At 29.3% G+C, this 27365-nt stretch overlaps 5 protein-coding genes across 8 annotated transcripts; 3 read left to right on the top strand and 2 right to left on the bottom strand.

Moving 5' to 3' along the window:
* The first annotated feature begins 713 nt into the window (after positions 1–713).
* Positions 714–5017, top strand: LOC115697461 (leucine-rich repeat receptor-like serine/threonine-protein kinase BAM3). Of its 2 annotated transcripts, XM_061119098.1 has the most exons (3): positions 716–1894; positions 2081–3493; positions 4441–5017. In XM_061119098.1, the coding sequence occupies exons 1-3, from the start codon at positions 808–810 to the stop codon at positions 4797–4799; spliced, it is 2859 nt and encodes a 952-aa protein (XP_060975081.1). In that variant the 5' UTR covers positions 716–807; the 3' UTR covers positions 4800–5017. The 2 variants fall into 2 exon arrangements, with proteins under 2 accessions (XP_030480336.2, XP_060975081.1); XM_030624476.2 differs by having other exon boundaries at positions 714–3493.
* Positions 5018–6385: 1368 nt separating this feature from the next.
* Positions 6386–9134, top strand: LOC115697248 (ATP phosphoribosyltransferase 2, chloroplastic). Its single transcript, XM_030624178.2, has 11 exons — positions 6386–6710; positions 6800–6859; positions 6966–7079; positions 7166–7231; positions 7337–7444; positions 7574–7657; positions 7808–7909; positions 8036–8149; positions 8229–8309; positions 8408–8527; positions 8728–9134. Exons 1-11 carry the CDS (start codon positions 6501–6503, stop codon positions 8821–8823), a joined length of 1155 nt encoding a protein of 384 aa, XP_030480038.1. The 5' UTR covers positions 6386–6500; the 3' UTR covers positions 8824–9134.
* Positions 9135–9254: 120 nt separating this feature from the next.
* LOC115697249 (transcription factor GTE1) lies at positions 9255–12192 on the bottom strand. Of its 3 annotated transcripts, XM_030624179.2 has the most exons (9): positions 11818–11979; positions 11589–11710; positions 11293–11499; positions 11122–11199; positions 10675–10899; positions 10458–10556; positions 10272–10330; positions 9866–10016; positions 9255–9766 (listed from the first exon to the last, which is right to left on the bottom strand). In XM_030624179.2, the coding sequence occupies exons 2-9, from the start codon at positions 11658–11660 to the stop codon at positions 9569–9571; spliced, it is 1089 nt and encodes a 362-aa protein (XP_030480039.1). In that variant the 5' UTR covers positions 11661–11710; positions 11818–11979; the 3' UTR covers positions 9255–9568. The 3 variants fall into 3 exon arrangements, with proteins under 3 accessions (XP_030480039.1, XP_060957629.1, XP_030480040.1); XM_061101646.1 differs by having other exon boundaries at positions 9255–10016; positions 11818–12192; XM_030624180.2 differs by lacking the exon at positions 11818–11979 and having other exon boundaries at positions 11583–11710.
* Positions 12193–14486: 2294 nt separating this feature from the next.
* LOC115698129 (plasma membrane-associated cation-binding protein 1) lies at positions 14487–16274 on the bottom strand. The gene is made up of 4 exons (XM_030625303.2): positions 16066–16274; positions 15895–15984; positions 15721–15805; positions 14487–15175 (listed from the first exon to the last, which is right to left on the bottom strand). Exons 1-4 carry the CDS (start codon positions 16174–16176, stop codon positions 14829–14831), a joined length of 633 nt encoding a protein of 210 aa, XP_030481163.2. The 5' UTR covers positions 16177–16274; the 3' UTR covers positions 14487–14828.
* Positions 16275–23842: 7568 nt separating this feature from the next.
* On the top strand, positions 23843–26861 carry LOC115696250 (vacuolar protein sorting-associated protein 2 homolog 2). Its single transcript, XM_030623159.2, has 11 exons — positions 23843–24113; positions 24278–24322; positions 24952–24986; positions 25073–25123; positions 25218–25322; positions 25424–25495; positions 25887–25958; positions 26076–26156; positions 26247–26282; positions 26366–26472; positions 26566–26861. Exons 1-11 carry the CDS (start codon positions 24071–24073, stop codon positions 26624–26626), a joined length of 708 nt encoding a protein of 235 aa, XP_030479019.1. The 5' UTR covers positions 23843–24070; the 3' UTR covers positions 26627–26861.
* Positions 26862–27365: the final 504 nt, after the last annotated feature.

Raw genomic sequence — 27365 nt, 5'->3', positions numbered from 1 at the left:
TACAATTTACAACAATAGAATAATTCATTCATTCAATACTTGTACTTATACACGTATCATCATCAACATCATAATTATTATCATTATTAAACTCCCAAAAGAAGACACACTCATTTATTCCATTGACTCATATATGTATATATGTATGTATGGTATGTATGTTGTATGGTATATTTTCATATATAACAATTTACTTACTATTATTATTAGTGGTGTATAATATATATGAAAATGGAACACAAGATTAATTCCACTCACACTTGTCACACATCACATTATAAACTTTTTTAATTAATAATTATGATTGGTAGGCTTTGATTTGATATATATCTATAAAAATCTATATAAATTACTAATTAATAAATTTTCAAACTTTATCCCCTAATAATCTAATCAATCCAAACCTACTTTGAGATTCAAAATCTAATCATTCTCATTTACATATCTAACTATTTATAAAAAAAAAAAGTAAAGACTAAAGGGTAGTGTAGTGTTTTGTGTGCAAATTAAAACACAAGAAAAGAAAAAAGAAAAACATAACCTTTGGCTGATCAAACGGTCTGTTGTTATCGATATTTACATGCAAAACTTTAGCTTTTTCTTTTCATAAAGTTAAAGATACATTTACATATATCTATAATACAAAAAACTATAGAAAACACTTAACTTTGGATGCTCTATATAATAATATACCTATAAGCTCTTCAAAGTTCAAAACTTTTATTTATAAGAGTAACAGAACTCTCTTCCTTCCTTCTCCTTCTTCTTCTCATAAATTTTCTATGAAACAAACACAAAACAACAACAATGAACATTCTTCTTCTTCTTCTTAATCTTCTTCTCTTGTCTCTTTGTTGTTGTTCTTATTCATACCAACTCTCTCTAAGACAACAAGCTTCAATCTTGGTATCACTAAAACAATCATTCAAACTATCCAATTCTTATTTGGATAGTTGGAACTTATCAAACACTTCTTCACTTTGTTTCTGGCCAGGAATCCAATGTGATGACACTAAAAAATCTGTCCTTTCAATCAACATATCAAGTTCCAACATCTCAACAACTCTTTCCCCACTCATAACTCTAATCCCAACTCTTCAAAACCTCTCTGTCTCAGATAACAACTTCACAGGCCCTTTTCCCTTCTCAAAAATTCACCATCTCCCTAACCTTAAACATCTCAACATATCAAACAACCAGTTCAGTGGTGAACTCAACTGGGATTTCTCTCAATTACAAAACCTTGTTGTTTTGGATGCTTATAACAACAACTTCAATGGCTCACTTCCTTATGGAGTAGTCACTCACCTTCCAAACTTAACATACTTGAACTTTGGAGGGAACTACTTTTCAGGCTCCATTCCTAGAAGTTATGGCAACATGGGCAAGCTAAAGTTTCTATCTTTAGCTGGAAATGATCTCAGTGGCTCCATTCCCAGTGAGCTTGGGAACCTTACAAGCTTAGAACAGCTTTTGTTGGGTTACTATAATGAGTTTGAAGGTGGGATACCAAGTGAGCTTGGTAAGCTGATCAATCTCTTTCATTTGGACCTTGCTAGTTGTGGTTTGGAAGGTTCAATACCACCTGAGTTGGGGAACCTTGTAAAGTTGGATACTTTGTTTCTTCAAACCAATCAACTAAGTGGTTCTGTTCCTTCTCAGCTTGGAAATTTAAGAAATTTGAAGTCTTTAGATCTTTCCAACAATGGTTTGACAGGAGAGATTTCAGTTGAGTTAGTTTCAGGACTAAGTGAGCTGACCCTTTTGAACCTTTTCATCAACAAGTTTCATGGGGAGATTCCTAAAGCAATTGCTGAGTTGCCCAAGTTGGAAATTCTCAAGCTTTGGCAGAACAATTTCACTGGTGCTATCCCTCCTAAGCTTGGTCAAAATGGTAAGTTGACTGAGGTTGACTTATCAACCAACAAACTCACTGGTACTGTTCCTAAGTCTTTGTGTTTTGGAAGAAAGCTTAAGATTTTGATTTTGCTCAACAACTTCTTGTTTGGTCCTTTGCCTAATGATCTTGGTCAATGTGAGACTTTAGTGAGAGTAAGAATGGGACAGAATTATTTGACAGGTACTTTACCAAATGGGTTTCTTTACTTGCCTAAGCTTTCACTATTGGAGCTACAGAACAATTATTTGAGTGGACAACTAGAGACACCCAAAAAAAACAAGGTACTTTCTTCATCAAAACTCTCACTCCTTAATCTCTCAAACAACCGTTTATCAGGTTCAATTCCCACTTCTCTAATTGGAAACTTGTTCTCAAGTTTACAATATGTGTTACTAAGTGGAAACAGATTCAGTGGTGAAATCCCATCTGAAATTGGTCACTTGAAAAACACACTCTTGAAATTAGACATTAGTAAGAACAAACTCACTGGCCAAATCCCACAAACCATATCAAATTGTGCATTGTTAACTTACTTAGATTTGAGCCAAAACCAACTCACAGGTCCAATCCCACCTCAGCTTTCTCAAATTCACATCCTTAATTACCTAAACCTCTCATGGAACAACCTAAGCCAAGGCCTTCCTAAAGAAATTGGCTCCTTAAAAAGCTTAACTTCAGCAGATTTCTCACACAACAACTTGTCTGGTCCAATCCCAGAAACTGGTCAATACCTCTTCTTTAACACAACATCATTCATAGGCAACCCAAACCTATTCACCAACAACCACTCAATGTCCTCATCATCAGATCACAACAACAACAACCAAAACAACACTTTGGGGTCTCATAACAGCAGCAACAACAACAACAGTGTTCCTCCAAAATTCAAGCTCATATTTGCTTTAGGCCTATTGCTGTGTTCCTTTGTGTTTGCCACTTTTGCAATCATGAAGACAAGAAAATCAAGAAGAGGAAGAGATAAAGATCATCACCATCATCATTATCCATGGAAGCTGACAGCATTTCAGAAAGTGAACTTTGGAAGCTCAGACATCTTGGAATGTGTCAAAGAGAACAATGTGATAGGGAAAGGTGGAGCTGGTGTTGTGTACAAAGGAACATTGCCAAGTGGTGAGATTGTTGCAGTTAAGAAATTAGGAGTGTTGGGATCATGTCATCATGACAATGGATTAGCAGCTGAGATTCAGACACTTGGCAAGATCAGACACAGAAACATTGTTAGATTACTTGCTTTCTGTTCCAACAGAGAGACTAATCTTTTGGTTTATGAGTACATGGAGAATGGGAGCTTAGGTGAGGTTCTTCATGGGAAACAAGGGAAATTTCTCAAGTGGGAAACTAGACTTAAAATAGCCATTGAAGCAGCCAAAGGACTTAGTTACTTGCACCATGATTGCTCACCATTGATTCTCCATAGGGATGTCAAATCAAACAACATTTTGCTTAATTCTGATTATGAGGCACACGTGGCAGATTTTGGACTTGCCAAGTTTCTGAGACCTGACAACAATGGGAATGGAACTTCTGAGTGCATGTCTGCCATTGCTGGCTCTTATGGCTACATTGCTCCAGGTACCTTAAAATTAAAAATCTCATCTTTATTTCATCGTCATCATCATCCGTTACTCATTACTCATTTTAGTTTAGTACGGAAAACTATGCTATTGCTATACCATATTTCATTCATTTCTTATATTTTTTCACACTTTTCATAACACATAGAACATTTACAATATAATACATATATATATATATATATATATGGAGTGATTTTTATGCTGAGAGTATGCATTCTGTGGTCTTCATATATAATCATTGGATCAAGATTAAGTTGATCTAACGGTTGAAAGTCAAAACACATCAAACCGAGCCTAAAATACATTCCACACCCTAATCAAATTACATAAAAATATCACATAATGCATTGCCTTTTCTTTTATATAAAAAAGAAACAAAATTATATAATAAGGTGAGTTTCACTTAGATCAAGAGCATGTGGTGAACAGAAATGCTTATTCAATTATTTGACCCAAGTCAGAGAGAAAAAAAAAAAGATTGACCATATTATAATTATGTTAGATTGGTGTAGAATGTTAGATACTTTACTTTGAACCAAAGTGAAAAAAGAAAGAAAAGCATGTGGTAGATTCCAATATTGGTAAAAATAAAAAGAATAAAAAAGATATATAGGCTCCACTCACTCACTCACAAACACAAAAGATATCAATGTTGCTTTTACTATATATATTGGGGTATGAGCTTAATTTGCTTTTGCATGTCTTGAAAGTTGAAACCAACACATCAATTCATCATCTTCTTTTGCAACACCCTATAAAGAAAGAAAGTAATTTGATTTGAGTTAATAGAGAAATAAGGGTCTTAGGTGACTAGTATTCTTATAAGGTATAATATCCGTTATTAGTATATCGGGTTTCATTTATTTTATTTTAATAATAATTATAGAAAATCGTTAACTAATTATGAAGTTTTTTTTTTTTTTTTTTTTTTTTTTTTTACAGAATATGCTTACACATTGAAAGTGGATGAAAAGAGTGATGTGTATAGCTTTGGAGTGGTGTTGTTGGAATTGGTGAGTGGAAGAAGAGCTGTTGATACTAATTTTGGAGAAGAAGAAGGAGTTGTTGACATTGTTCAATGGGCTAAGACTAAGATTAATAATAATAATAATAATCAACATGATCAATATCATAATAACAAGAAAAAGAACATGTTATCTTTATTGGACCAAAGTTTGAATCCATTGGATTTGGAAGAGGCTATGCATGTGTTGTTTGTGGCAATGTTGTGTGTTCAAGAACAAAGTGTAGAGCGTCCCACCATGAGAGAAGTTGTTCAAATGCTTACTCAACCTAAATAATAATTATATATATATTTGTATTTTTAATGTTGTTGTTGTTGTTGTTGTTGTTGTAACGACTAATTAAGTTAATGGTGTTTGAATTGAAGTTATATATAAGTAAGTTTGATACATAATTAAGTAGTTAGAACACATGTATGTATGATTTGTATTATTTTTGTTCTTCCTTTTTGCTAGCTAAAATAATTTTGGTTATTATTAGTAATAATGTTTTTATGATTTACATGATATGATCATAGTGATGGTAATTATGGCATGATGATATATTGTACTAGTATTGAGGCAAAATGATTCTACTAATGATGATATTGAGTGACTTAAATGATGGATATAACATATTATTGGAAAATAATTAGTCTTTGAAAATTGATCACTATCAAAAACAACAACAAAAATAAAAAATCATCTTTCTTTGAGTGTGTGTGTTTTGGTTAAAAGTTTGTCCTTGACCAAATTATCTCAAAACTAATTATGGAGCATAAATTCTCTAGTAGCTAATATAGGACATTAATGAAATGAATAGTAAAATCCCCAAATGGTGTTTGGGGAAGTTTTAATCTTGTTCTTCATTGAGTTTAAGGATTAAATATTTGCTCATCACTTCATATAAAGAATTCAAAAAATTTAATTAAAATTTTTAATTAAAAAAAAAAAAAGAGTTGTTTCGTGAACTTTTAATCTTTTGAGTGGGTCAACAGTCAACCCGTTCAACCCGGACCCGCAAATTTGACAACTCGCAACATGTGAACAAGCGGGTGCAGGCAGACTCGACCCTGGACATAGGCAAGCTAAGCTTGTGCCTAGGGCCTACTTAGCCCAGGAGCTCAAAAAAATATTTTCTCCTTTTAAAATTACACATATTTTTTACTGATTATGAAAAATACCATATTTTTCTAAATAAGGGCCTAAAATAATTTTTTTTCCTATGGCCCACTAAATTTTAGGACCGGCCCTGGGTACGAGCTCACTTTCTTTCACCCGAAACTCGTGAACTTGAAACCCGCCAACTCAAAATCAATGAACCTAAAACTCGCAAACCTAAAATTCGACCAACCTGCTTGATGTTCACCCCTACATGTTCATTTTAGTGTTAGATAATAAATGGGTAAATACTATTTTGGACTCTGTGTTTTGTTAAATGACAAAATAGACCCTATATTTTCTAAAATGGTAAAAATAGGACCCTGAGTTTAATTTTAAACAACTTTTTTTTTAATACAACCAACTTGAAGATAATTCCTAATACGAACAGATACAAAAAATGTAAACAGTTTTGTCATAGCACTTTTAGATCGAATTATAATTAATCTTTCAAAATCAATTCAGGGTCCTATTTGTACTATTTTAGAAAATACAGGGTCTATTTTGTCATTTAACAAAACACAGGGTCCAATTGGTAACTTTTACAAAATACAGGGTTCAAAATAGTATTTACTCATAATAAATTTATGCTAGCTACTAGCTAGAAAAAGATAAAAAAAAGAAAAAAAAAGAATAGTGTGGTGGTGTTGTGTAAAATTGAGAAATACAAGGATGTTTTAGCAAATTATGAATAATATGTGTAGTAATTGTGGTGGCTTTGTCCATTGGCACCATAAGATAAAAACTAGAATATCCTAAAAAGAACCCATTTTTCTCTTCATTGCATACACTACTCATTACTCGAAGCTCACCTCACCAACACTGGTGACCTCTGCGGCCATGGCTGTTTTCTCAACATTACCAAAATACCCTTCTTCCCCACTACCCTCTTTCACCATCTTCTCCTCTTTTCGCTGTTGCGCCACTACCCAATCTCAAGTGGCCGTCGTCAATGGAAGACCAGACACCAAAATCTCTGACCGGAATGAGATTCGTCTTGGACTTCCTAGTAAGGGTCGAATGGCTGCTGATACTCTCGATCTTCTCAAGGTAACTTTAAACCCCCAAAAAACCCAATTTCATGAATGTATAAAAAAAATTAAAGAACGGATTTTGATTCGGTTTCTGTGTTGAATTAGGATTGTCAATTGTCAGTGAAGCAAACTAATCCTCGTCAGTATGTTGCGGAAATCCCTCAGGTGAGTATGGAAACCTCAATTCGCGTCATTTCTGATTCTAAACTCACAAAAATTGCTCTTCATTTGATAAAAATGTGTGCTTTATTTTTTTATGCTTTGTTTGTAGCTATCCAATTTGGAAGTGTGGTTTCAGCGCCCAAAAGACATTGTACGGAAATTGATATCTGGAGATTTAGACCTTGGCATTGTGGGTCTTGACACTTTCACTGAATATGGCCAGGTAACCAAAATCCCTTTCAATTTTACTAAAAGAAATGTCTTTGTTAATAGAATGAGGAGGCTTATAATCTTACTGTACTGTTTCAGGGTAATGAGGATCTTATCATTGTCCATGATGCTCTTGAGTATGGTGATTGTCGTTTATCCTTTGCAGTGAGTTCATTTCTATCATGCTAAATTGTCAATTCAAGAACTTTGAGTTGTGAGTTTTTTAGTTACTTGTGATATTCATTTTGGTGTGTTGGTTCTCTTTTTCAGATTCCCAAATATGGGATTTTTGAGAATATAAACTCTATGGAGGGGCTTGCTCAAATGCCTCAATGGACAGAAGAGAAACCTCTTCGTGTTGCTACTGGTTTCACCTATGTATGACACCCCGAAACCATCTTCACCAGAGTCCTTTTTTTACTTGTTTTTCAGCTAACTATCTTTTGCACTTCATTGTAAGGTTGTTCTAACTGTATTGAGCTTTGTTTTCTCTTTCTTTTCTTGCAGTTGGGTCCTAAATTCATGAAAGAAAAGGGAGTCAAGCATGTCACCTTTTCGACTGCTGACGGGGCTTTGGAGGCAGCTCCTGCGGTAAGATAAACTGTTACATTAATTTCTGTAATATCATTCCTTTATTATGTTGGAGTTGTAAGTTTTTTCTTATACAATGTTAATTTCAAGCAATAGCTGACTGGTAATAATGCTAACTAACATTCTTTTTGTGTTTCTTGTCAAATTAAGATGGGGATAGCTGATGCTATTTTGGACCTTGTGAGTAGTGGGACAACTTTGAAAGAAAATAACTTGAAAGAAATCGAAGGTGGAACAGTATTAGAAAGCCAAGTAAGATTCCTCTTCTTCATGGCCTATCTTTTTAATGCCTAGTAGTAAAAGGTTTTTCAATTCATGCAGCTCGTTCTGCAGCATGCTTTTATTCTTGTTTTACTATGGAAATGCAATATCTTTCAGGCTGTTCTTGTCGCGACCAGAAGATCATTGATACAGAGGAAAGGTTTACTTGACACAACTCATGAGATTCTCGAAAGACTGGAAGCACATCTGAGGGCTGTAGGTCAATTCACGGTGCGCATTTTGTGTCTTGTGTAATTTGTTTGACCTTTGGTGTTCGGGTTGTGTTGTTTTTTAACTCTTTCTGTGGCAGGTAACTGCAAACATGAGAGGAAGTAGTGCAGAGGAGGTTGCCGAGAGGATCCTAAGTCAGACATCGTTGTCTGGATTGCAGGTGAGATTTCAGCATAAGTAATATGGTCAAATTTCATGATTATACTAGAGTGATTTTTCTTTCTTTATTCAAAAGTTTCTAAATAACTTTGTATCCAGGGTCCAACTATAAGTCCTGTTTTTGGTAAACGCGATGGAAGAGTTTCAGCTGACTACTATGCCATTGTCATATGTGTACCCAAAAAGGAACTCTACAAGTCTGTGCAACAATTAAGAGCGGTGAGTCTCTTAATGATAACGAAACTAATTCCTCTAGTTTTCCCTTAAATGCCATGAGAATAAGATTGTGAATATATGGACCACCATGGTAATCATGTTCTTTCTTGTGCATTAAGATTAGATTAGTTAACCTTTCTTTTCGTCTTCTTATAAACATTATGAACGTGTTGGAAAAATGATTAATGATTCTTTTGGTGTAGATTGGAGGAAGTGGGGTTTTGATTTCTCCTTTAACATACATTTTCGATGAAGAAACACCAAGGTGGAGAGAGCTTCTATCAAAACTCGGCCTCTGAATGCACCTTGGCCGATGCCTTAGCGATTTTATCGCATTTCTGTAGCTGTAACAAGACCGAATTGTTTGTCATGTCAATCCCCTCACATCCCTATTCTGGCAAATGGCTATAAGGTGGGTGGGATCAAAATGCTTGGAGAATCAAACTACTGAAAATTTTGTACCATATTCTTGTTTGAATTGTCATCTTGGGAGGTGTATGTTAAATTTTTGGTGCCCTCTAGCCTTTTGTATTTTCAGCAAGTTTGTTATAGATTTTGTTACTACTCAATAAGTGGTAATAACTTTAATAAATTAACGTCTTTTCACTTACTTTCTTGCCTTTTTGATCAGCCTATTCACAAATGATGTTATTGAACAAGCAAAGCACACTTGTGATCTATGTAGTGACAAATGATATTTTATGTTAATTGAGTAATGATACTAACTATATTTAGTCTTGAAAATGAACCTAACTGAAGGAGATAAGACACCCTTACATTACCATTCCAAATGACATTAGTAAAAATGGATAGTTAAATACTTAGCTATGCACTTGGGTTGGATTTACAAGAGAATTGAGTTCAGGTGCAAAATTAACAAGAGAATGAAAAATTTCAATGCCTGCACATACTATTACTTACATTTCTCTTAGAAAAGGTTAGTAACTCAACAAGGTTACAAATGTGCAATTCCAACAGCAACCAGGTTGAACAATACACAATGATAATATTTGTGGGGGTGTAGCTGTTGTTATAAATTTTATATCACAAATTAGAAAGCTTTTTGGTCCTTTTAACAGTAGACTTTGCAAGCGCATCACATATCTCTCTTCTTCGTTTCGAGTTATTCTTTTTGTTGTCGTCCTTATTATTATTCGTGACATTGTTGTTACTAGCATTATTTCCCTGAACTTTGAGTGCTTCCTTCACAAACACTTTTAACCTCCATAACGTGTATTCACTCTGCAAATAGAACGAAATGGAAGAGCTGTTATGAAATAGTAATACTTTATTAAGATGAATGATGCCTCTGCAACATAATTTCAAAGACCTATTATATACCTGGGCATCAATGTCAAGATCTACTTCTTGGGCAGTTGCTTGGAAGCTTGGGTTGTTCTCAGCTACTATCTCCAGTGCCTTGCTGATATCCTCGGGAGACAAACGCGTAAGAGCAGATCCGAGTTTTCGTTTCTCCTCAGTGGACATTCTCCTAAATAAACCCCAGTTAACATTTTCTTCTTTTAAAACAAGAGCAAATCGATAAGTATAGTACAGACAATTTGACCAGTGAATACATGAACACTCATAAAAGATATAGGGATGTGTGAAATGAGATGACTAATGGAGGGAATGCCCTTCTAAAATATGACAGCCTTACCCTTCTAAAATGTACATCATATCATAGAGGAGGAAAGTACAATCGAGCGGAACTTTAAGCAAATAAGTATCGGTGTTAAGTACTAACCTGCACTTCTGCACTACCCTTTCTTTCAGCTCCCTCAGTTGGATGTCTATCTCGTAAAGCTAATGAAAGTAAAGAAAATCAAGTATGTCAAACAAAAGAACTTCGGAAAAGAAAACCTTTTATGAATGTAAAATTCTTCTAGTTTTGTTCTCTAGTCTACAAACTGGTTTTGCTAATGTGACTAACCTTAGTACTTGTATCCTTAGCCATGTTCGCATACTTAACCTCCCGAGTAATCCTCATTTCCAATAGTGCCTTGGCTTCCTCTTCTTCTCGTTTCTTTTCCTGAATGTACTCAGGTTTTCAGTAAAATACAAACACCGAAAAGCTAGACTCTTCATTCAAAACTATCTTTCACAAAAACCATTTAATCAACATCTATGGAGAAATGATTCACATTTACCTCTTCGGCAACTTTAGGCAAAAGCTGCAACCATTTCTCTTCGAATTTCTCCAACAAAGTTTTAGCCATCACATGAACATCATCTTTTTCATCATTGTATTTCATTGCATTCTTAAAAACCAACCTCACATCCGCATATATCTCTCGGACATTCTTATATCCATTACCATCCTTAGCCTCCATTTTAGTTTTAATTGTACCAAAGTCCATAGGCTTCTCAATAACCTACAAAGGAAAACATAATCTACATTGAATAAAAGGCTCAATAAAATCAAATACCCTTTCATGAGTTCTTAAGCAACATGATCTATGCACTCATAAAATTCAAAATCCAAATGAAAATAATCAACATAAATGATCAAACCCACAAAGACAATAACAATTAAAACAATCTTCTGATTGGTCAAAGAAGACCATAGTATCTCAAAGGTTAATGGCTAATGTTACCTCATAGTAATCAAGTAAATTCAGACCTTCAACATCTACAGGTTCCAAAAAGGGCCATGCCCATTTGTGCTGAGTAATCTGATAAAACCACATAACAAGTAACAAACAAATCAGACAAAAGTTTGAGGTTGAAACAAACATGAACAAGAAAAAGATGGTATTTTTATTTGCCTGACGGAAAATTGAAGCAAAGTGACGCATAAGCTCTTGCATTCTCTTAGAAGCAATTTGTTCCTTTTGAGATGAATCATGAAGAGGAGTATTCAACAAGAGTTTGTCTCTATCCTTTTCCTTCAAAATTGAGCTACTTCCTTTATTAGCAGCAGTAGTAGCTGGAGTTGAATAGAACTGTTCAACCTCTTTCACAGTTTTCTCAAGCTGGGCATCATTTGAATTTGAATTTAAACATAAATGAAGTGAGAAATTAACAGATTGAAATTAGGAGGAGTTTAAGGAGGTACCTATACCTTATCAACCTCTGTGTATATTTCATCTACACAACTCTTAAATTCATCCACATCCGAATTGATGGGTTCCATTTCTCTTGGGAACTCGTCTCGACTCTCAATTCAGAAACTAAAGGTCCAATCTTTAATGTAATGAATAAATACAGAAAAGAGAAAGTCAAATAGAATCGAAAAATCAAAATCAAAATAAAAAATCGAAACTTTAGGGCATAAGAAAAAAAGAACATACGAAGAAATTAGAGGGTGCCACCGTCTCCGATCGGGATTGGGATTTTGGATTGGGGTTCGTCTGAGAAGAGCAGAGAACCACCACCACCGCTACCACTTCGATTGGGCTCTCTCTCTCTCTCTCACTTTACATTTAATATTATTTATTTATTTTTTTATTATTAAACTAACAATTATTTTATTGTTAAGTAGTTGAAAATAATTGACTTTTGATTTGTGGGATGTTTGGATTTTTTATTTTATTATTATAAAAAATAATAAATTCAAAAATGGTGATTAAATTTTTGGAAAAGAATATAATTTAAATGATTTTCATGTAAAATTTTGAATGATTATTAGTAGGGATTGACATTTTAATTGTGGGGATGGCTTTTACTGGTCTTTAATGGAACAATGATTCTCTATTTAAATGCAAAATGCGGTAAACAAAATCTATTTCTTATCTTTGCGGGAACAGGATAATACTCCGTCCCCTGACATAACTAATTATTATACAAAATATAATTTATAAATTAGTATAGGGTAAATACTATTTTAGACTATTTTGCAATAATTACTGATTGGACACTGTTTTGTTAAATAATGGACTATAAATTTTTCAAAATAGTAAAAATAATTTATATAAATAATTTAATAATTTCATACATTTCTTTAAAAAGAAAAAAAAAATATTATGCTCAATGTCAGATTCATGAACATATAAATATTAGCCAAATGTATTATAATTAATTTACTTTGGTTAAAAATGGGTGAAATTGGTACATATTATTATGTGTATGTGAAGAATAGATCTTAGTGGGATTATATTCCACAGTGAAAAGAAGTTGATATTGGAGACAAGTGTGGAAAGTGAAAGAAAAGATTAAGCAGATGGTAAAACAATTTGTGTCAAATCCAAGTCAATTGGAGTGAACTCATATAACACTATTAATTATATTGGTGTTGGTAGATTGGATTCTAATTGGTTTTCTTAGTAATATACAAAAATTATGGTATGAACTCACACACTATTAATAACAAAAGTAATGCAATGAATTACTTTAATAACATCATTAGCATAGTTTAATAAGATGGTGATAACTCAAAAGAAAATTACCACTATTAATATAATTTTTAATGGTAGCTAGTTTATTATTTATTTTTTTTTTTAATTTAAATTCTATTGAAGGTGGTAGCTAGTTACTATTGTCAAAATAATTTGTTAAGCTAATAACAATCTGATCGACCCAAGGGTGGGCTGGGTCCTCGCCCAAGACCCATTCTTAGGCAACAACAATTAATTTTGAAACAAGTCTCAAATTTACTTTCAAAAATATCATATTTTAAAATTTTACCAATATTCACTAAAAAGTGAATTGTTTTCTTTTAAAAAAAAAGACGTAATTTGTTTTTCAGAAATATTATATTTAATATTTTATTCATAAAAAGACCAGAATAATTCTTTCTAAAAATACCATTTTTAATTTTTAACACTAATATCAAAAAAGAACAAACAAAAAACTTTTTCTTCAAAACAAAGCCAACTAATACATTTTTTTTAAGAAAAAGTTGAAGAATACCTTTTTTCGCTATCTACTAACCAAATTTATATCTAAATAAAATTTAATTTAAATATATTTTTTTTATAAGTATTGTACCCAAATTACTCTCACACCCTCACATAACCAAGAAACAATGTCAAACATAATATAGATCTTCTTTGGAGACGGATGTGTAGGTTTGTAGGAAAGTTGAGATAAAATTTTAGTTTGAGAAGAATGGAGATTATCGTGAAATGATAGGGATAAAATTAGTAGAATGAAAAATAAGTAAACATAATAAATTTTAAAAAATGAAGTAAAAAATTAAATATATCAATTTAAAAAAGTATATAATGTAATTTTCTCCATTTTATTCACATAAGGCCCCAACTAGCTTGGGACAACTCTCATACCAATAAAATATTAAACCTAAATAAAATAAAAATAGGTTACTTACCCCAAATGTAATAACTTGTTATAATATTCAGTGTCAATATTATTTATGAGATTGTGGGCAATTACTAAAACTTATGGAGAGGTTACACATAGCGAGATTAATACCAACTTTTTACATAATTAACTAATTAATTTACTCATTTGTAAATACATAATTGCCAATATTCAAATAAATAATAGCCTTTGACCAAGTCAATATTTATATACTACGTCTATTTGTAAAAGCGTTATAGGTTAGAGAAAATAACGCTGAGAGACAAAATGAATAAATTTTTTTCATTTAAAAAAAATTACTATCTATATTAAGGACATGGAAGTCAATATTTATATACTACCACTAGTTTTGTTACATGATTATGTTTTGAGTAGTTATCCCAATATGTCTCTTAGTTTTAAAAAATGATCGTTAGTCATATTTAGAAAGAAAAAAAAATCTTGATAGTAACAAAATATTTTGGTTATTGAGTTATTTATAATTTATTGAGTTACTACATTTTTTTGTTTGTTTGTTTGTTTTATTTTGAAGTTATTATATTTGGTGGCATAAATAAAACATTACATTATTTTGTCGGTGACATTCTTATATCTTAATTAATTAAATTCTCTTACACTAATCACCTTCATTAGTCTCCTTAATCATTTCTCAATTATATAATTTTTTCCAGTAAGAAAAAAAATAAGTAAAGATGAACAAGATAATAATATTGAGCTTAATATATTACTCAATAAAAAAAATTCCCCCAAATTGTACATAATAATATTACAATAATTCACAATTGAGACCAACAAAAAAAAAAAGGAAGAATCAAAAAGATTGATGAACAAAGAAATCAAGAGTGATGAATAAAATCCACATAAAGAAATTTAATAATAATAAAGAATGATAGAGATATGTTGTTGTTCTTTTTTTTTTTATAACACATAACATAAATATAAAAGACATATACACAAAAAAGTGTATTGAAATATTTATATATGTATATATAAAAATATAAATAACTAGTTGATAATCATAATTATTATATGATTATGATTATCAAGGCTGCTTGGGTTGTGGTGGTGGTGGCTCCACTGTTTCCACAACCTCAGCTGCCTTAGGTGGCTCCTCACTTGCCGGAGCAATAGTAGTAGTACTTGTAGTAGGCTGTTCTTCTTGAATTTTGTCTTCTTCAATCACAATCTCTTTCTCTACTTTTGTTGTTACTTGTTCTTGTTGTTCTTCTTTTTTGGGTTCTTCTTCTTTTTTGGGTTCATCTTCTTTAACAACCTCTTCAATAGGGACAAAGGTTGAAACTTTTTCAAGAACAAAGATGATTGGTCCTGATACCAACCCAGCTCCATACTTTGTTGATGCTTCTGTCACTGCTTTTGATCCAGGAAACTCTGTATTTAACACAACATAATGTAATTTATTATTATTACATATCATATAATGTATCACAGCATAACATAAGATTACTGTCTTAAGTATAAACGGATTAGATCTATAATTACATAAAACACTAATTTTTGTTAATCTTTTACTTTTATAATTTTTTTTTATATATTTTTACTATTCTATGAAAACAGAAGAAAACAACAAAATAATTACATGAAAGTAATAAAAAAACAACATAAAAAATAATATACAAATAACAAAAAATTAATAACAAAATAACAAGAGTACAATATAAAAATACATTAAAAATCATATTTTATGTAAAAAAAAAAATCTATAAAACCGTAAAAATATTAAAAATTACGTATATACTGTATTTTTATAATTTTTTTTTTGTTGATTTTGTATTTTTTTTAAACCCTTTTAAAAAATACAAATAATTTTTTTACTGATTTTGAAAATACCATATTTTTTTTTCTCATTAAGAGCCACTAAAATTAAGGGCGAACCCTAAATAAGATTATGTTAAAGTATGCATTATTTTTAGTACCTATTTTAGAAAGTTCTTCAAGCAATTTGTGGATTGCAACTGAGCTCTTCTTGATTCCTGCCTCTTTTGGTTCCTTAACCAAACCCTGTTAATCACACAAAAAAACTAATTAATATATATGTACATGCATATACTTATATGATAATATGTGTGTATATATATGTATATATGTACCTTGATTTCAACAGAACAAGCTTCATAGATTTCTAGAACCTTAGGTTGGAGGTCAACCTTTTTCTCTTCAAACTCCTTGTTGATTTCATCCTATATAACATAAAACATAGAATAAATAACATAATTATAAGATGATCATCATATTATATATATATATATATGTATATGTACCTTTGATTGATCAAAGGTGTTACAAGCCTCAGCAGCTTCAGCTTTCTTGGCAGTGTTTTTCTCAAAAACCTTCTTGATCTTTGGAAGAACCTTACTTTTCCAATAACCCATAATCTTAATTTCTTTTCTTTTTCTTAAAAAAATCAAATGAGAAAACAGAGAAGAGAATTGTTATTATTATTAGTAGTTGGGATGAAACAATCAAAACGTGTGTACCTCAAATATATACAACTCCTTTTATTTTCCATAGACATTAAATTACCAAAATACCCCTCCTCCTATTTTCCTTAATTATGTAATAATGCCTTGTTGTTATTACTAAATTACATAATAATAATAATAATATGTATTATGTCCAGCCAGAAACTCCACCACAAACAAAATAACACATAGAAAATGACCTCTTTTGCCCTTCTTCACAGGCTGGGGGGAGGGGCAAAAGAGTCATTACACATGGGAATATGATTGGAGGGAGAATGGGGAGTTAAGCCAGGGTGGATGATGAGGTGGCATCTGGGGTGATGACAGCTGGCAATGACCTCAAAAACATCAGGTGGCCCCTATACCTACCCTCTCCTCTCCTCACCTCCTATATATTATTATAACAGCTCACATAATTTCTATATATATAATACACTAAATTTATGACAACACCCAAAAATTATTTTTTTCAACTAATAATATTATTTCTATAGTAATTAATTCTTTCTATCTTTCACTATATAATATTAATTATTTTATATTCATGATTTGATGATTTTTTAACTCATTAATAATTAATTTCATATCTCTAAAAAAACATATATAAGACATATGACCCTACATTATTTATCATGACCACATTTAGTTGCATACATGTTTTATATAAATATATTTATATATTGTTTTGATTGTATATAGTATATATTTTATTAATTGTGTGACATATATATGATATATATCAGATAGAAAGTAGTTTTTACGATTTGAAAAATCTGATATTATTGTTTGATTCTTCTACAATATAGATATGAAAATTATAGTTTAATATATATATACATATATATTGGTGTATTATTCATGGATTGATTGTTTCATTAATATAATTAGCTGTGTTCTTGGGTTTATTCTCACATGGCTTCGCTGGTAATTTATATATACAAACATATATATATATATATATATATTAAGATTTGAGTGGTGTAGGAGGGTTAGCTAGGGTTTTATATATATTTGATCTAAATAAGAAAGGAGTGGGGAACAAGCAATCAATCACGTATATATATACATTAATTTAATTATATATATATATGTTTTGATTAATAATATTTTATTTATACAACTAATTTATATTTTACCTAATTAATTAAAATAATTTATATTCATTAATTACATCTGTTAATTAAAATGTACGTACAACATGACACACATATATGTTCCTATTTATAACTTTATTAGTTGTCTCATCATATATTTATATTATGTGCTTTTTTATTTATATTTATTTTAATTTTAAGAAAGACTGGAATATTTTAAGAATCATATCTAAAGCAAAAAGACAACCAATTACACAACAAAATGATAATTGTCTCTGTATATATATAAATATTAATTTTATAGATTTTCAAGTTTGAATTTTTCTCCTCTCCCCAATCAAAGTAAATAAAATTAATTATTGTGTTCTAAATTGGACTCATATCATATTTTTTAAATTTATAACACAACTTTTTCACAATACATAATTACTTTAAGAAAGATTTTAAAAATATTCTTTTTATATTTTATTTATAATTTTATAATTTAAATTTTTTATTTACAAAACTAAACTTGTAATAAAACTTTAAAATTACAAAAATATACTTTACTTAAAACGTAAAAAAATAACAAAAAATTAATTAATCGATCACTTTAAATAAATTATAAAATAAAAAATAACTAGAAAAACAATTTCATGACAACTATTATATAATTATAAATAAATTATAAAACAACTAAAAAAATTATTTATTATTTTTAATGAAAAAATATTTTTGTAAATAAAAAAATTGAAAAATTATTTACACCACATACTGAAATTTTCAATTTTTTTACTTTTTTATTGTAGGGCAGAATTTTTTTCAAAAAATACTATATAAGTTTTATATTATGTAAGTTTTCATTGTTATTCTACAGTTGTTTTTTTAGTTGTTCAACTGTTGTTTTTAGGTGTTCTATTTTGTTGTTTTATAAAAATACAGTATTTTTGAAAAAATTTCTATGTGACAGTATTTTTATAAAATTTAACCCAAATTTCAATATTTTTGTAAGTTTTTTAAATTTAAAGCGTAAAAATAAAAAAAAAAATCTGTGTTATTATATTTTTATAATTTTATTCAAATTTTTGTTCTATTATATATATATATATATATTATTTATTATAGCTCTCTCTGGTTGGTAATTAATTTCTTATTTAGCAATTATTTTTGAAATTAATATTATTTTTAATGGAAATTAATGTTAATAATTACACAAAATAACTAAATTAATTTTCGTTTTATTTTGCCTCTGTCAAAATTTCAACCCATAAAAAAAAAACAATTAAATTTATTTTGATTTATAATTTTCTGAGAAAATATTAACAAATTAATTATATATATGGAAAGAAGTGAAAGAAAGAAATGATGGCGTGTGTCCCAATACTCTCCAAGATGATTTAATTTGAATGATTATTCATTATATATAATTAATTTCTTTTGTATAATATAGTTATTATTGGATTAATTAGAGATCATCATGGGATCATTCATAACATATATAGTCAACATATTATAATATTAATTATATATATTTGAATTTGACCAGTTCATTAGTTTTGTTTTGTTCATTAGTACACTTCTAAGTTTTTGGTACACTTCTTATTTGTTTTAGTATTTAAGAAAGTGTTGTAAGTTTAAATTTTTTTGTTTTGTTCATTTATAATTATTTATAAATTTTAAAAAAAAGTTAAATAATTTATCGTTCCAAAAATAATATTCAAATATTTTATTACATGCATAATCATTTTTTCTTTACATAGGTACTTCTTATTTTTTTTTTAGTATTTAGGAGAGTGTTGTAAGTTTTTTTTTTTATATATAATTGTGTATATTGTATTTATTTATAATTATTTATAAATTTTTTTAAAAAAGATAAATAATTTATCATACTAAAAATAATATTTAAATATTTTATTAAATGCATGACTATTTTTTTTATATAAGTAGTATATAATTATATAAATTTTATTTTAAACACTCTAAATTATTTTTAAAATTTTACTAATAATCCTAAAAGACTACAATAAACACGCACGAGAGTATTAAAGACTAAATAATTTTTTTAAATATCAAAACAGATTAAGATTAATTTAGGATACTTTGATTGTTAGAGTAATTCTTTTTATGGTGCATTGTAGATATAATATTAATTTAATATAGATATACAATTTAATGGAAAAAATATATATATCATCAAAAGATAATTATTATCAAAATTAAAATTTAAATCGACTCGAATTAAATGATTGATTGTGAAAAAATAGAACAGTACGTGTCTAGATAAGGATTGATGTTGTTGCATTTAAATAAAATATATATATAATATTATTGTAGAGACCATTAAATGTTATATATATTTTGGTTGAGTATAGAAGAATAGTCATCTCTTGATTAAATTTAGTTATACATACGTACAAACATTATATTCATCAGCAATGATATATATGACATTTAATATTAATATTAAGTATTAACTATATTCATTATAGCCATAGTAATTAATACTAATTAAGCATTGTATAAATATATTTTAATTAAGTCATACAATTAATGTCCAAGATTTTGAAACAAGTTACAAAATTGGAATAGTTATAAATAGCAGTTGTTCTTAGTAATTATATTAATCATCAGACCATATTAATTAATATATATATATAGTCATTAAAAATAAAAAATAAAAAAATAGAATATAAGTTTTATTGGGTGCTGAGTTTGTGTCACAAAGTCCTTTTCAATCTCAGTTTGCTTCTTTTCTTCCCCTTCATTCATGTATTATTTTTTATACACAAAGCAAACTCAAAAATTAACCCTAAAAATCACACCAATGCTATTTTTCAATAGTATTAATTTTTATGAAATAAACTGTACATTTATATTTTTTCCAGGAGAAAATTAAAAAAAATCAAACCATTATATACTGAATCACTCTTTGTTTTTTTTTTCTTATTTAATAACATATAAGAAAAAAAATTGCTTTACTCAATCAAAAATATATTATAAATAAATGGTCTTAATTATATATTTTATTTGGAGATATTTCAAGATGATTTGGATTAGGTTGAGAATAGTGAATGGATAAGATCTTAAAATATTCTATATATATATATATATTAATAATAATATAGGGTAAGTTTAGTGCGTTTTTAGATAGATGTTTTGTATATTCTTATTTATTTTGAAATATAAAAAAAAATTAATTCAATTTTTTTTATTATCGTGTACGTTATAATTATTTAAAACTAATTATAAATTTTTAAAAAAATTTTAAATAATTTATAATATTAAAAATTAAATTTATATATTATATTGTATGTGCGATTGTGTTTTTCTTATATACGTAATAAATAACTGTTTAAACTTTAAATTCAAACTGTAAAATTATTCGAAAATTTCAAAAAATACAAGTAGTCTTAAATAACTACGAACAATCATTATAACAGATAAGTTTCTACTACAAAAACTTTCAATAATATATTTCTATAGTAATAGTCTTTACTAAAATATTTGAATATTATAAATAATAAAGTGTTAAATACATAAATATTATAAATAAATAGAAGGTATGGGGTTGGGATTGAGAGGTAGCGTTTGAGTGTGCAATATTATGTTATTGAAAGCAACTAAAAATTAAAAATTACTTATATAATTTTTTATTACTCATTTACTTATGTCATATGGAAAATGAAATATACCTTTTCTTTCAATTAATTATTATTATTATTATTTTACATAGTAAAATCTAATTAAAGAGATTATTAATTATGTACGTAATAAAATAAAATATCTTTTTGTTTGGTCTAATATGGGCTAGTTTGACTGAATTTATAGCACTGTTTTAGTGTGAGAATAAATGAAATATTCTTTTAAAAAAAATGATATGTAGTTTGAATTTGTTGCTAAGTATATTACTATGTCCTTTTTAATAATAATAGTAACAAAAAATTAACCAAAGTTGAAGCTAATAAAGACAAGAACAAGGGATTTCAAATATATATAATTAGAAATTTATAATACATATTTTCAAACTTAAAACCTTTGACTTAAAAAATAAAATAAAATAAAAACAATGACATACATAGTTTATAATAAGATATGAAAACATAAATACACAAAATATATTAGAAAGTGTAGCACTTTGATTTTGTAAGTTATTGGTGTATAAGTTAATATTGAATTTCACATAGTTCAATTTAAATTAAAATACATAAAATCCGATATCAAATTATACAAATAGCAAATATGATCTGTTTACTGAAAAATAGACAACTTTATATAATCTGATCTCACAAGTGATACAATAATAATAAGAATGAAAAAAAAAGTACAAAAGATACTACAATTTATAGCAATTCCCTTTTTATATCGCAATAATAATAGAGCTACGTCTACTTCCAATTTTTATTATTCACGATATCACAAACTGCGTATGAGAAATTTAGCTAAGGAGAATTACACTCAAAAGATCTAAAGATATAAATAAGTGAGTTTTAGAGATAAAAACCTTCCGTAAAGAAATTTAATGAAGAGAGTAAATTAAAATTGAAAGATGCTTTGCAATGATAAAAATAAATAAAATTAATTAAAGAGAACAAGTGATTTGGTATAGTTAATCAGCCCAAACAATAATTAATATATAAATAAATAAATAATGAAAAGGAAAAATGATCTCATGCATGGTAAAAATAATGCATCTCAAGTAGTGTTCTTGGATTGGCCTAGACATATGTATGTGTGTGTTTAGAGCACACTTAGTCTAGAAGTCCAAAAAAGGCTTCATTGATATTCAAAAGTTGACTACAAATATATACAAAATCAGTGAGAGGTATGAGGATGGAGTTTGTGGAAGTGAGATTAATGAATCCATTTCCTCATTATGTTTTGTTTGAATGAAGTGTAACCCAAATCATGCTTACTAACTTCATTCATTCAAATTCAATTCTATACATAATAATAATAATAATAATAATAATAATAGTAACACCACATTACATACTCCATCGATTGATTAATTCATCAATGCCAACCTTCAAACTTCTTTCTATTATACTATTTATCCCTTCTTCTTCCATTAATTATTTGATGATCTAAACATTAAGAATAAAAATATGGCCATAGAAGATCATCATTCATCACATAATAACAATGACATTTTTAACTGTACAAAACCAATCAATAAGTTAACCGAATTGACAATCAAATGCCCACTTTGTTCTGTTTGTTCATGCATATTGATATAGTCAAATAAAAAATTGAATGAAACAAAGAAAAAGAAAAAAGAAACACTTGAAATTAGCTCAAATTCCATTTCCAAAAAAAAAAAAAAATAGTTCCACTATTAGCAAATATTTGTTTAATATAAAAAGAGGAAAATTCTACAATACATCTTTTTGGATAGGATGCACCGATGCACTTTTTTCTATTTCGGTATTTAAAAAATATGTAGTCCAAATTTCTTTTATAGGCCTATAAGTTGTAGTTATTTAAAATAACTAACAGAATTTTGAGAAATTCAAAAAAAATTAACACGTCGAAAACAAAGTTTAAAGAGCATGTTGCACAATTAATTTTTTTATTTATATGCATGTGAAATAGACGGTTTGAATATTAATTTCTATATGACCTTATTTGCTTTAGCTTCTATAAGCTTTATTTTTTTTAAGTTTTTAGAATTTTTAAGTCTTTCTATGGATGTTTGAGTGAAAAATAAAAAGTTCTTTTTCAATTTAAAAAATTCTTTTGAAAGAAGCTAAGATTTGTAGCTTCTCCTAAAAAGACTTTTGAGAAGCTATTTTTAAAATTAAAATAATTTACATAATTACTAATTTATTCACAATTTTTTTAATGATATTCAAACAAGTTAAAAAGCACTTTTTAATAAAAAAAGATCTTCATATAATAATTATTCAAACGGTAAAAATAAATCAAAACTTATACTTATCTTATAATTATAGGTGATATTTGTGGCGAAACCCTCTTAACATTTACAATTGTTACACATATGACCTTAATCAAAAAAATAGTAGTAAAAGTACTTTATCTTACGATTTTGTTGCAATCGTACCCTTTTTTGATCTTTTAAGTATCAACTTAGAAACACGTGGTGACATATTATTGGCCTATGTATTAAATAAGCTAAAGAAATATGTAGCCACGTGTTTCTGAGCTGGTATTTAATAGGTTTAATCGGCACTTAACAGCCAAAAAAGGTACGACTGCAATAAAATCGTAAGATAAGATACTTTTGTCGCCACGTTTTTTTATTAAGATCTAATGTGTAACAATTACAAATGTTATAAGGGTTCGCCGTAAATATCTCTATTTATAGCTATAAGTAAAAATAGAAGCTTAGCTAATAAATTATTTCAAAATTTTCAAAATTTTACAAAATGTTTATAATAACTATAACGTACTAGACTATAAAAAAATTATTGTAAATACCAAAAGAATTTGAAATTGCATCTTTGCTTATATTTTATAGAGATGCTTTTAGAAGCACCCTAAATAATAAAACTAAAAAGAAATATTTGAAGGAACAAACAAATGGGATCCCAAATCCAATGACAAATCATATAACATAACGGCTAGTTGGACTCGGAATAGAGTACCGTTGTGATTGTGAGCGAGTGAGAGAGAAAGTAAAAGAAAACCCTTTTGTCTCAGCTACCTCTCAATTCAATCTCACTCAGATTTTCTCCTACTACCAATTCCAGAGGAATCGAATCGACGACGCCATGAACGCCATCAACTTCTTCAAGAAGAAGACTTCACCCAAAGGTCCATTTCTCTCTTCTCTTCTCTTTTTACTGTTTAGGGTTTTCTTTCTTATGTCTTTTTCTCTTTTTCATTGGAAATCTTCTTCGGTGGAACAAAAGTATGTAATGGGTTTTCATTTTATGGTTAAAAGTTTTGATTTTGATCCCTTCTATTGAAATTAACAGAAGCTCTTCGGACAAGCAAGAGAGAAATGGGCGTTGCCACCAGAGGTAATGTATCTTCATCTTATGCTGTTCTTTGCTCTTTTTGCTATAAACAATTCATTTTGTTAAATGGGCAAATCCAGATTCAGATTTCCAAGTGTCAATGCTTAGTGTTGCTTCTTTGTTATGTTATCATAAAACTTCATATTCAGCTCTAATTATGAAAACACTTAAACATGTTTCACACACAGAATACTACTTTACTCATGTTAGTTTTGTCCTATTACCATATTGTGTAATCATTAGTGTTTTGTTAGGATCACACTTCAGTTCAGCTGTAGTAATCTTAACACTTCTTCTTATAGTACTAATGTGCTAGGCCTTAGGGTAGTAAATAAAGAGAGTAATTGGGTAATTGTAATGGGAGGGATTGGTGCTATATATATATATATATATATATAAGTGAGTAGGGAAGGTAAGAGGAGGAGAGAATTATTTTGTTAAAGTGAGCATTAGCTCTTGGGAGAGAGTTGGGTCTCTCGAATACCCAGCAACTTGTTCTCATTTCATTCCAATATCAATATATCAGCTCTATTATCTCTATTTTGCTACAGTTTGTACCGAAATGATAGGAAATTCCCATCACAATGTTATGTTGTTATTGCAACTAACTAATCTTCTTCTTCTTCTGCCAGGTATTGAACGCGAGATTGCATCTCTTCAGCTAGAGGTGTTATATGTTTCCTCCCACGTTCCTTTTTTCCTTTCAAATTTTCATTTTGGAGATTACTTATTTTGCCTTAAATTTGTCTTCAGGAAAAAAGATTAGTGGCTGAAATCAAGAAAACAGCTAAAACTGGAAATGAGGCAAGTCTGTCTCACCCAATTATTATATATATTTTCTCACTTCTATGCCATAAAACATTGTGTATAAGAACCTGTATATGTTCTTCTTTTACAGGCTGCCACCAAAATATTAGCCCGTCAACTTGTTCGACTACGTCAACAAATAACTAATTTGCAAGGGAGTCGTGCCCAAATCAGAGGGGTAGCAACTCACACACAGGTTGTTTGGCCATTTACTCGAAAAATCTGAACATAAGAATAAAAGACGGTTTATCTATCTGTTCATCTTCCTAATCTTTTTCAGTTCATATTTGTTCTCAGGCACTATATGCCAGCACATCAATTTCTACAGGAATGAAAGGTGCAACTAAAGCAATGGTGGCAATGAACAAGGTATGCATTTTAAATTCCTTAAGTCTTTGTTGGAATTATTAAATTCTACTTTGTTTGTGGCAATGAACAAAGTCTGTATTCTTTACTGAAATTATTAGGAGTTGTATATCGTTAGTGGGCGTTATTATAACAATGCACACAAAATTTTGGTTGCTGGAGTAGCAGCATTGTATGTATAACTGTTTAGATAGAGATGATGAGAATGCACACAACTAGCAAGGTAGAAATTTTAAAGTCTTTTTCTTTAATGGAATTATTAGGAGTAGCATGTATATGAGCTCATTTCCCACAAGTTTTCTAGTTTCTGTGACATATATATATATATATATATGTATATATATATATTAAAAGATGACTAAGTGAAGATTTTTTTTGACATTTTATGTTTCAGCAAATGGCACCTACTAAACAAGTTAAAGTGATAAGAGAATTCCAGAAGCAGTCTGCACAATTAGACATGACGGTAATTATTAAGGCTTTTTTGCTTAAAGGGATGATTTATTTTGTTTCTTATTGTTTCTTCGCTTTGAGTTTGATTGTGTGTGTGTATGTATGTATATTCCATTACTCTATGTGGCAGATCGAGATGATGTCAGAGGCTATTGACGAGACTTTAGACAAAGACGAAGCAGAGGAGGAAACAGAAGAGCTAACTAACCAGGTGAAATTCAAAAAGTCTAATTTCGTTTCACTTAGAGGTTTTTGACTTAATCCCTCATCAAATCTTTTACTAAGCCTTTCATTTTTGCAGGTGCTAGACGAAATTGGTGTTGACATTGCATCTCAGGTTGGTTGTACTCTGATTGTAGTTTTGTAGTTCGTTCTTGCATATAATTTTCGTAGTCTGATCGTAATTGTTGTTGCTAACAGTTATCTTCAGCACCAAAAGGCAGGATTGCATCCAGGAATGCTGAAAATGCTGCCCCGGCCAAGACTGCCGCTGCCCCAACCAAGACTGCTGCTGCTGAGAATACCAGGTATATATTATTATATGCATTTGTTTAAGACACTTCTTTTGAGTTTTGCAGTGTGTCTGTTTGTTCTAAACTCCTAATTCGTAATGTATGCAGTTCTGCATCTCCAGACGTAGACGAACTGGAGAAAAGGTTGGCCTCTCTGCGTCGTATATAAATAAATCGAATAATAATTTTGTGTGGATAGGGAGGGTGGGAGTTTGTGTTTGTGGTGGTGGTGTAAATTTGGTTCAAGTATTTTATATATATAGAAGGACAATATAGGATATATGAAGAGTTAGTTCTTTTCAGTTTGTACGAGTCTAGATTTTCACACTTCTTACTCTAACTATTGGATTTTTGAGAATTTTTATGTATTCCATTTCAGTATATCTATATATTGTTTTTGGTTTTTTTGTCCTCTTTTCTAATACAGAACTAAATTTAGATATTGTTATGTGTCATCTAATTTGGTCTTGATAGCAAAAGAATAGCAGTGAATGGCACACCAAAACAGAAAGAATGGCAGCAAAAGAGAATTTTGTGCACCCAAAATATTTTACTATTTTTTAACTTATAATCCCATCTAACCGCTTATCAAATTCCTAAAGAACAAAATATCACACCTCTCAAACAGTAGTATCATTTGATAGTTGTGTGATATTTGTTCTTTAAAAATTCGATGGGTAGCATTGAAATTCATCCCTAATCTTTAGACACTACTTTTATCGAGCACATATCGAACCACTATTTAACCTTATTAAACATTAACAAAAAATTCAAAAAAAAATGCATATTTTACCAAAACTCGTTTTATACCAAAAAAAAAAAAAATGAATGAAAACCACACAAGAAACTAACTAAACGCTAATTATATGAAAATTAGTGATTTGCAATTTAGGATTTCAAGTTTAAAG

Source organism: Cannabis sativa, chromosome 7 (assembly GCF_029168945.1).
Source record: "Cannabis sativa cultivar Pink pepper isolate KNU-18-1 chromosome 7, ASM2916894v1, whole genome shotgun sequence".
NCBI lineage: Eukaryota > Viridiplantae > Streptophyta > Magnoliopsida > Rosales > Cannabaceae > Cannabis > Cannabis sativa.
The sequence above is the reverse complement of the archived record's forward strand: the minus strand, read 5'-3'. Positions and strand labels throughout refer to the sequence as shown.

Excerpts from the sequence above, each read along its gene's own strand:
- LOC115697461 (XM_030624476.2), top strand. The coding sequence starts at position 808 with ATGAACATTCTTCTTCTTCTTCTTAATCTTCTTCTCTTGTCTCTTTGT. Across the intron at positions 3,494-4,440 it reads TTATGGCTACATTGCTCCAG|AATATGCTTACACATTGAAA; the intron begins GTACCTTAAAAT and ends TTTTTTTTACAG.
- LOC115697249 (XM_061101646.1), bottom strand. The coding sequence starts at position 11,660 with ATGGAACCCATCAATTCGGATGTGGATGAATTTAAGAGTTGTGTAGAT. Across the intron at positions 11,500-11,588 it reads TATACACAGAGGTTGATAAG|CTTGAGAAAACTGTGAAAGA; the intron begins GTATAGGTACCT and ends AATGATGCCCAG. Across the intron at positions 10,557-10,674 it reads TGCCTAAAGTTGCCGAAGAG|GAAAAGAAACGAGAAGAAGA; the intron begins GTAAATGTGAAT and ends GAGTACATTCAG.
- LOC115696250 (XM_030623159.2), top strand. The coding sequence starts at position 24,071 with ATGAACGCCATCAACTTCTTCAAGAAGAAGACTTCACCCAAAG. Across the intron at positions 25,124-25,217 it reads CAGCTAAAACTGGAAATGAG|GCTGCCACCAAAATATTAGC; the intron begins GCAAGTCTGTCT and ends CTTCTTTTACAG. Across the intron at positions 26,157-26,246 it reads CAGAAGAGCTAACTAACCAG|GTGCTAGACGAAATTGGTGT; the intron begins GTGAAATTCAAA and ends TCATTTTTGCAG.
- LOC115697248 (XM_030624178.2), top strand. The coding sequence starts at position 6,501 with ATGGCTGTTTTCTCAACATTACCAAAATACCCTTCTTCCCCACTACCC. Across the intron at positions 6,711-6,799 it reads ATACTCTCGATCTTCTCAAG|GATTGTCAATTGTCAGTGAA; the intron begins GTAACTTTAAAC and ends GTGTTGAATTAG. Across the intron at positions 7,910-8,035 it reads GAACAGTATTAGAAAGCCAA|GCTGTTCTTGTCGCGACCAG; the intron begins GTAAGATTCCTC and ends AATATCTTTCAG.
- LOC115698129 (XM_030625303.2), bottom strand. The coding sequence starts at position 16,176 with ATGGGTTATTGGAAAAGTAAGGTTCTTCCAAAGATCAAGAAGGTTTTT. Across the intron at positions 15,985-16,065 it reads ACACCTTTGATCAATCAAAG|GATGAAATCAACAAGGAGTT; the intron begins GTACATATACAT and ends TATGTTATATAG. Across the intron at positions 15,806-15,894 it reads CTTGTTCTGTTGAAATCAAG|GGTTTGGTTAAGGAACCAAA; the intron begins GTACATATATAC and ends TGTGATTAACAG.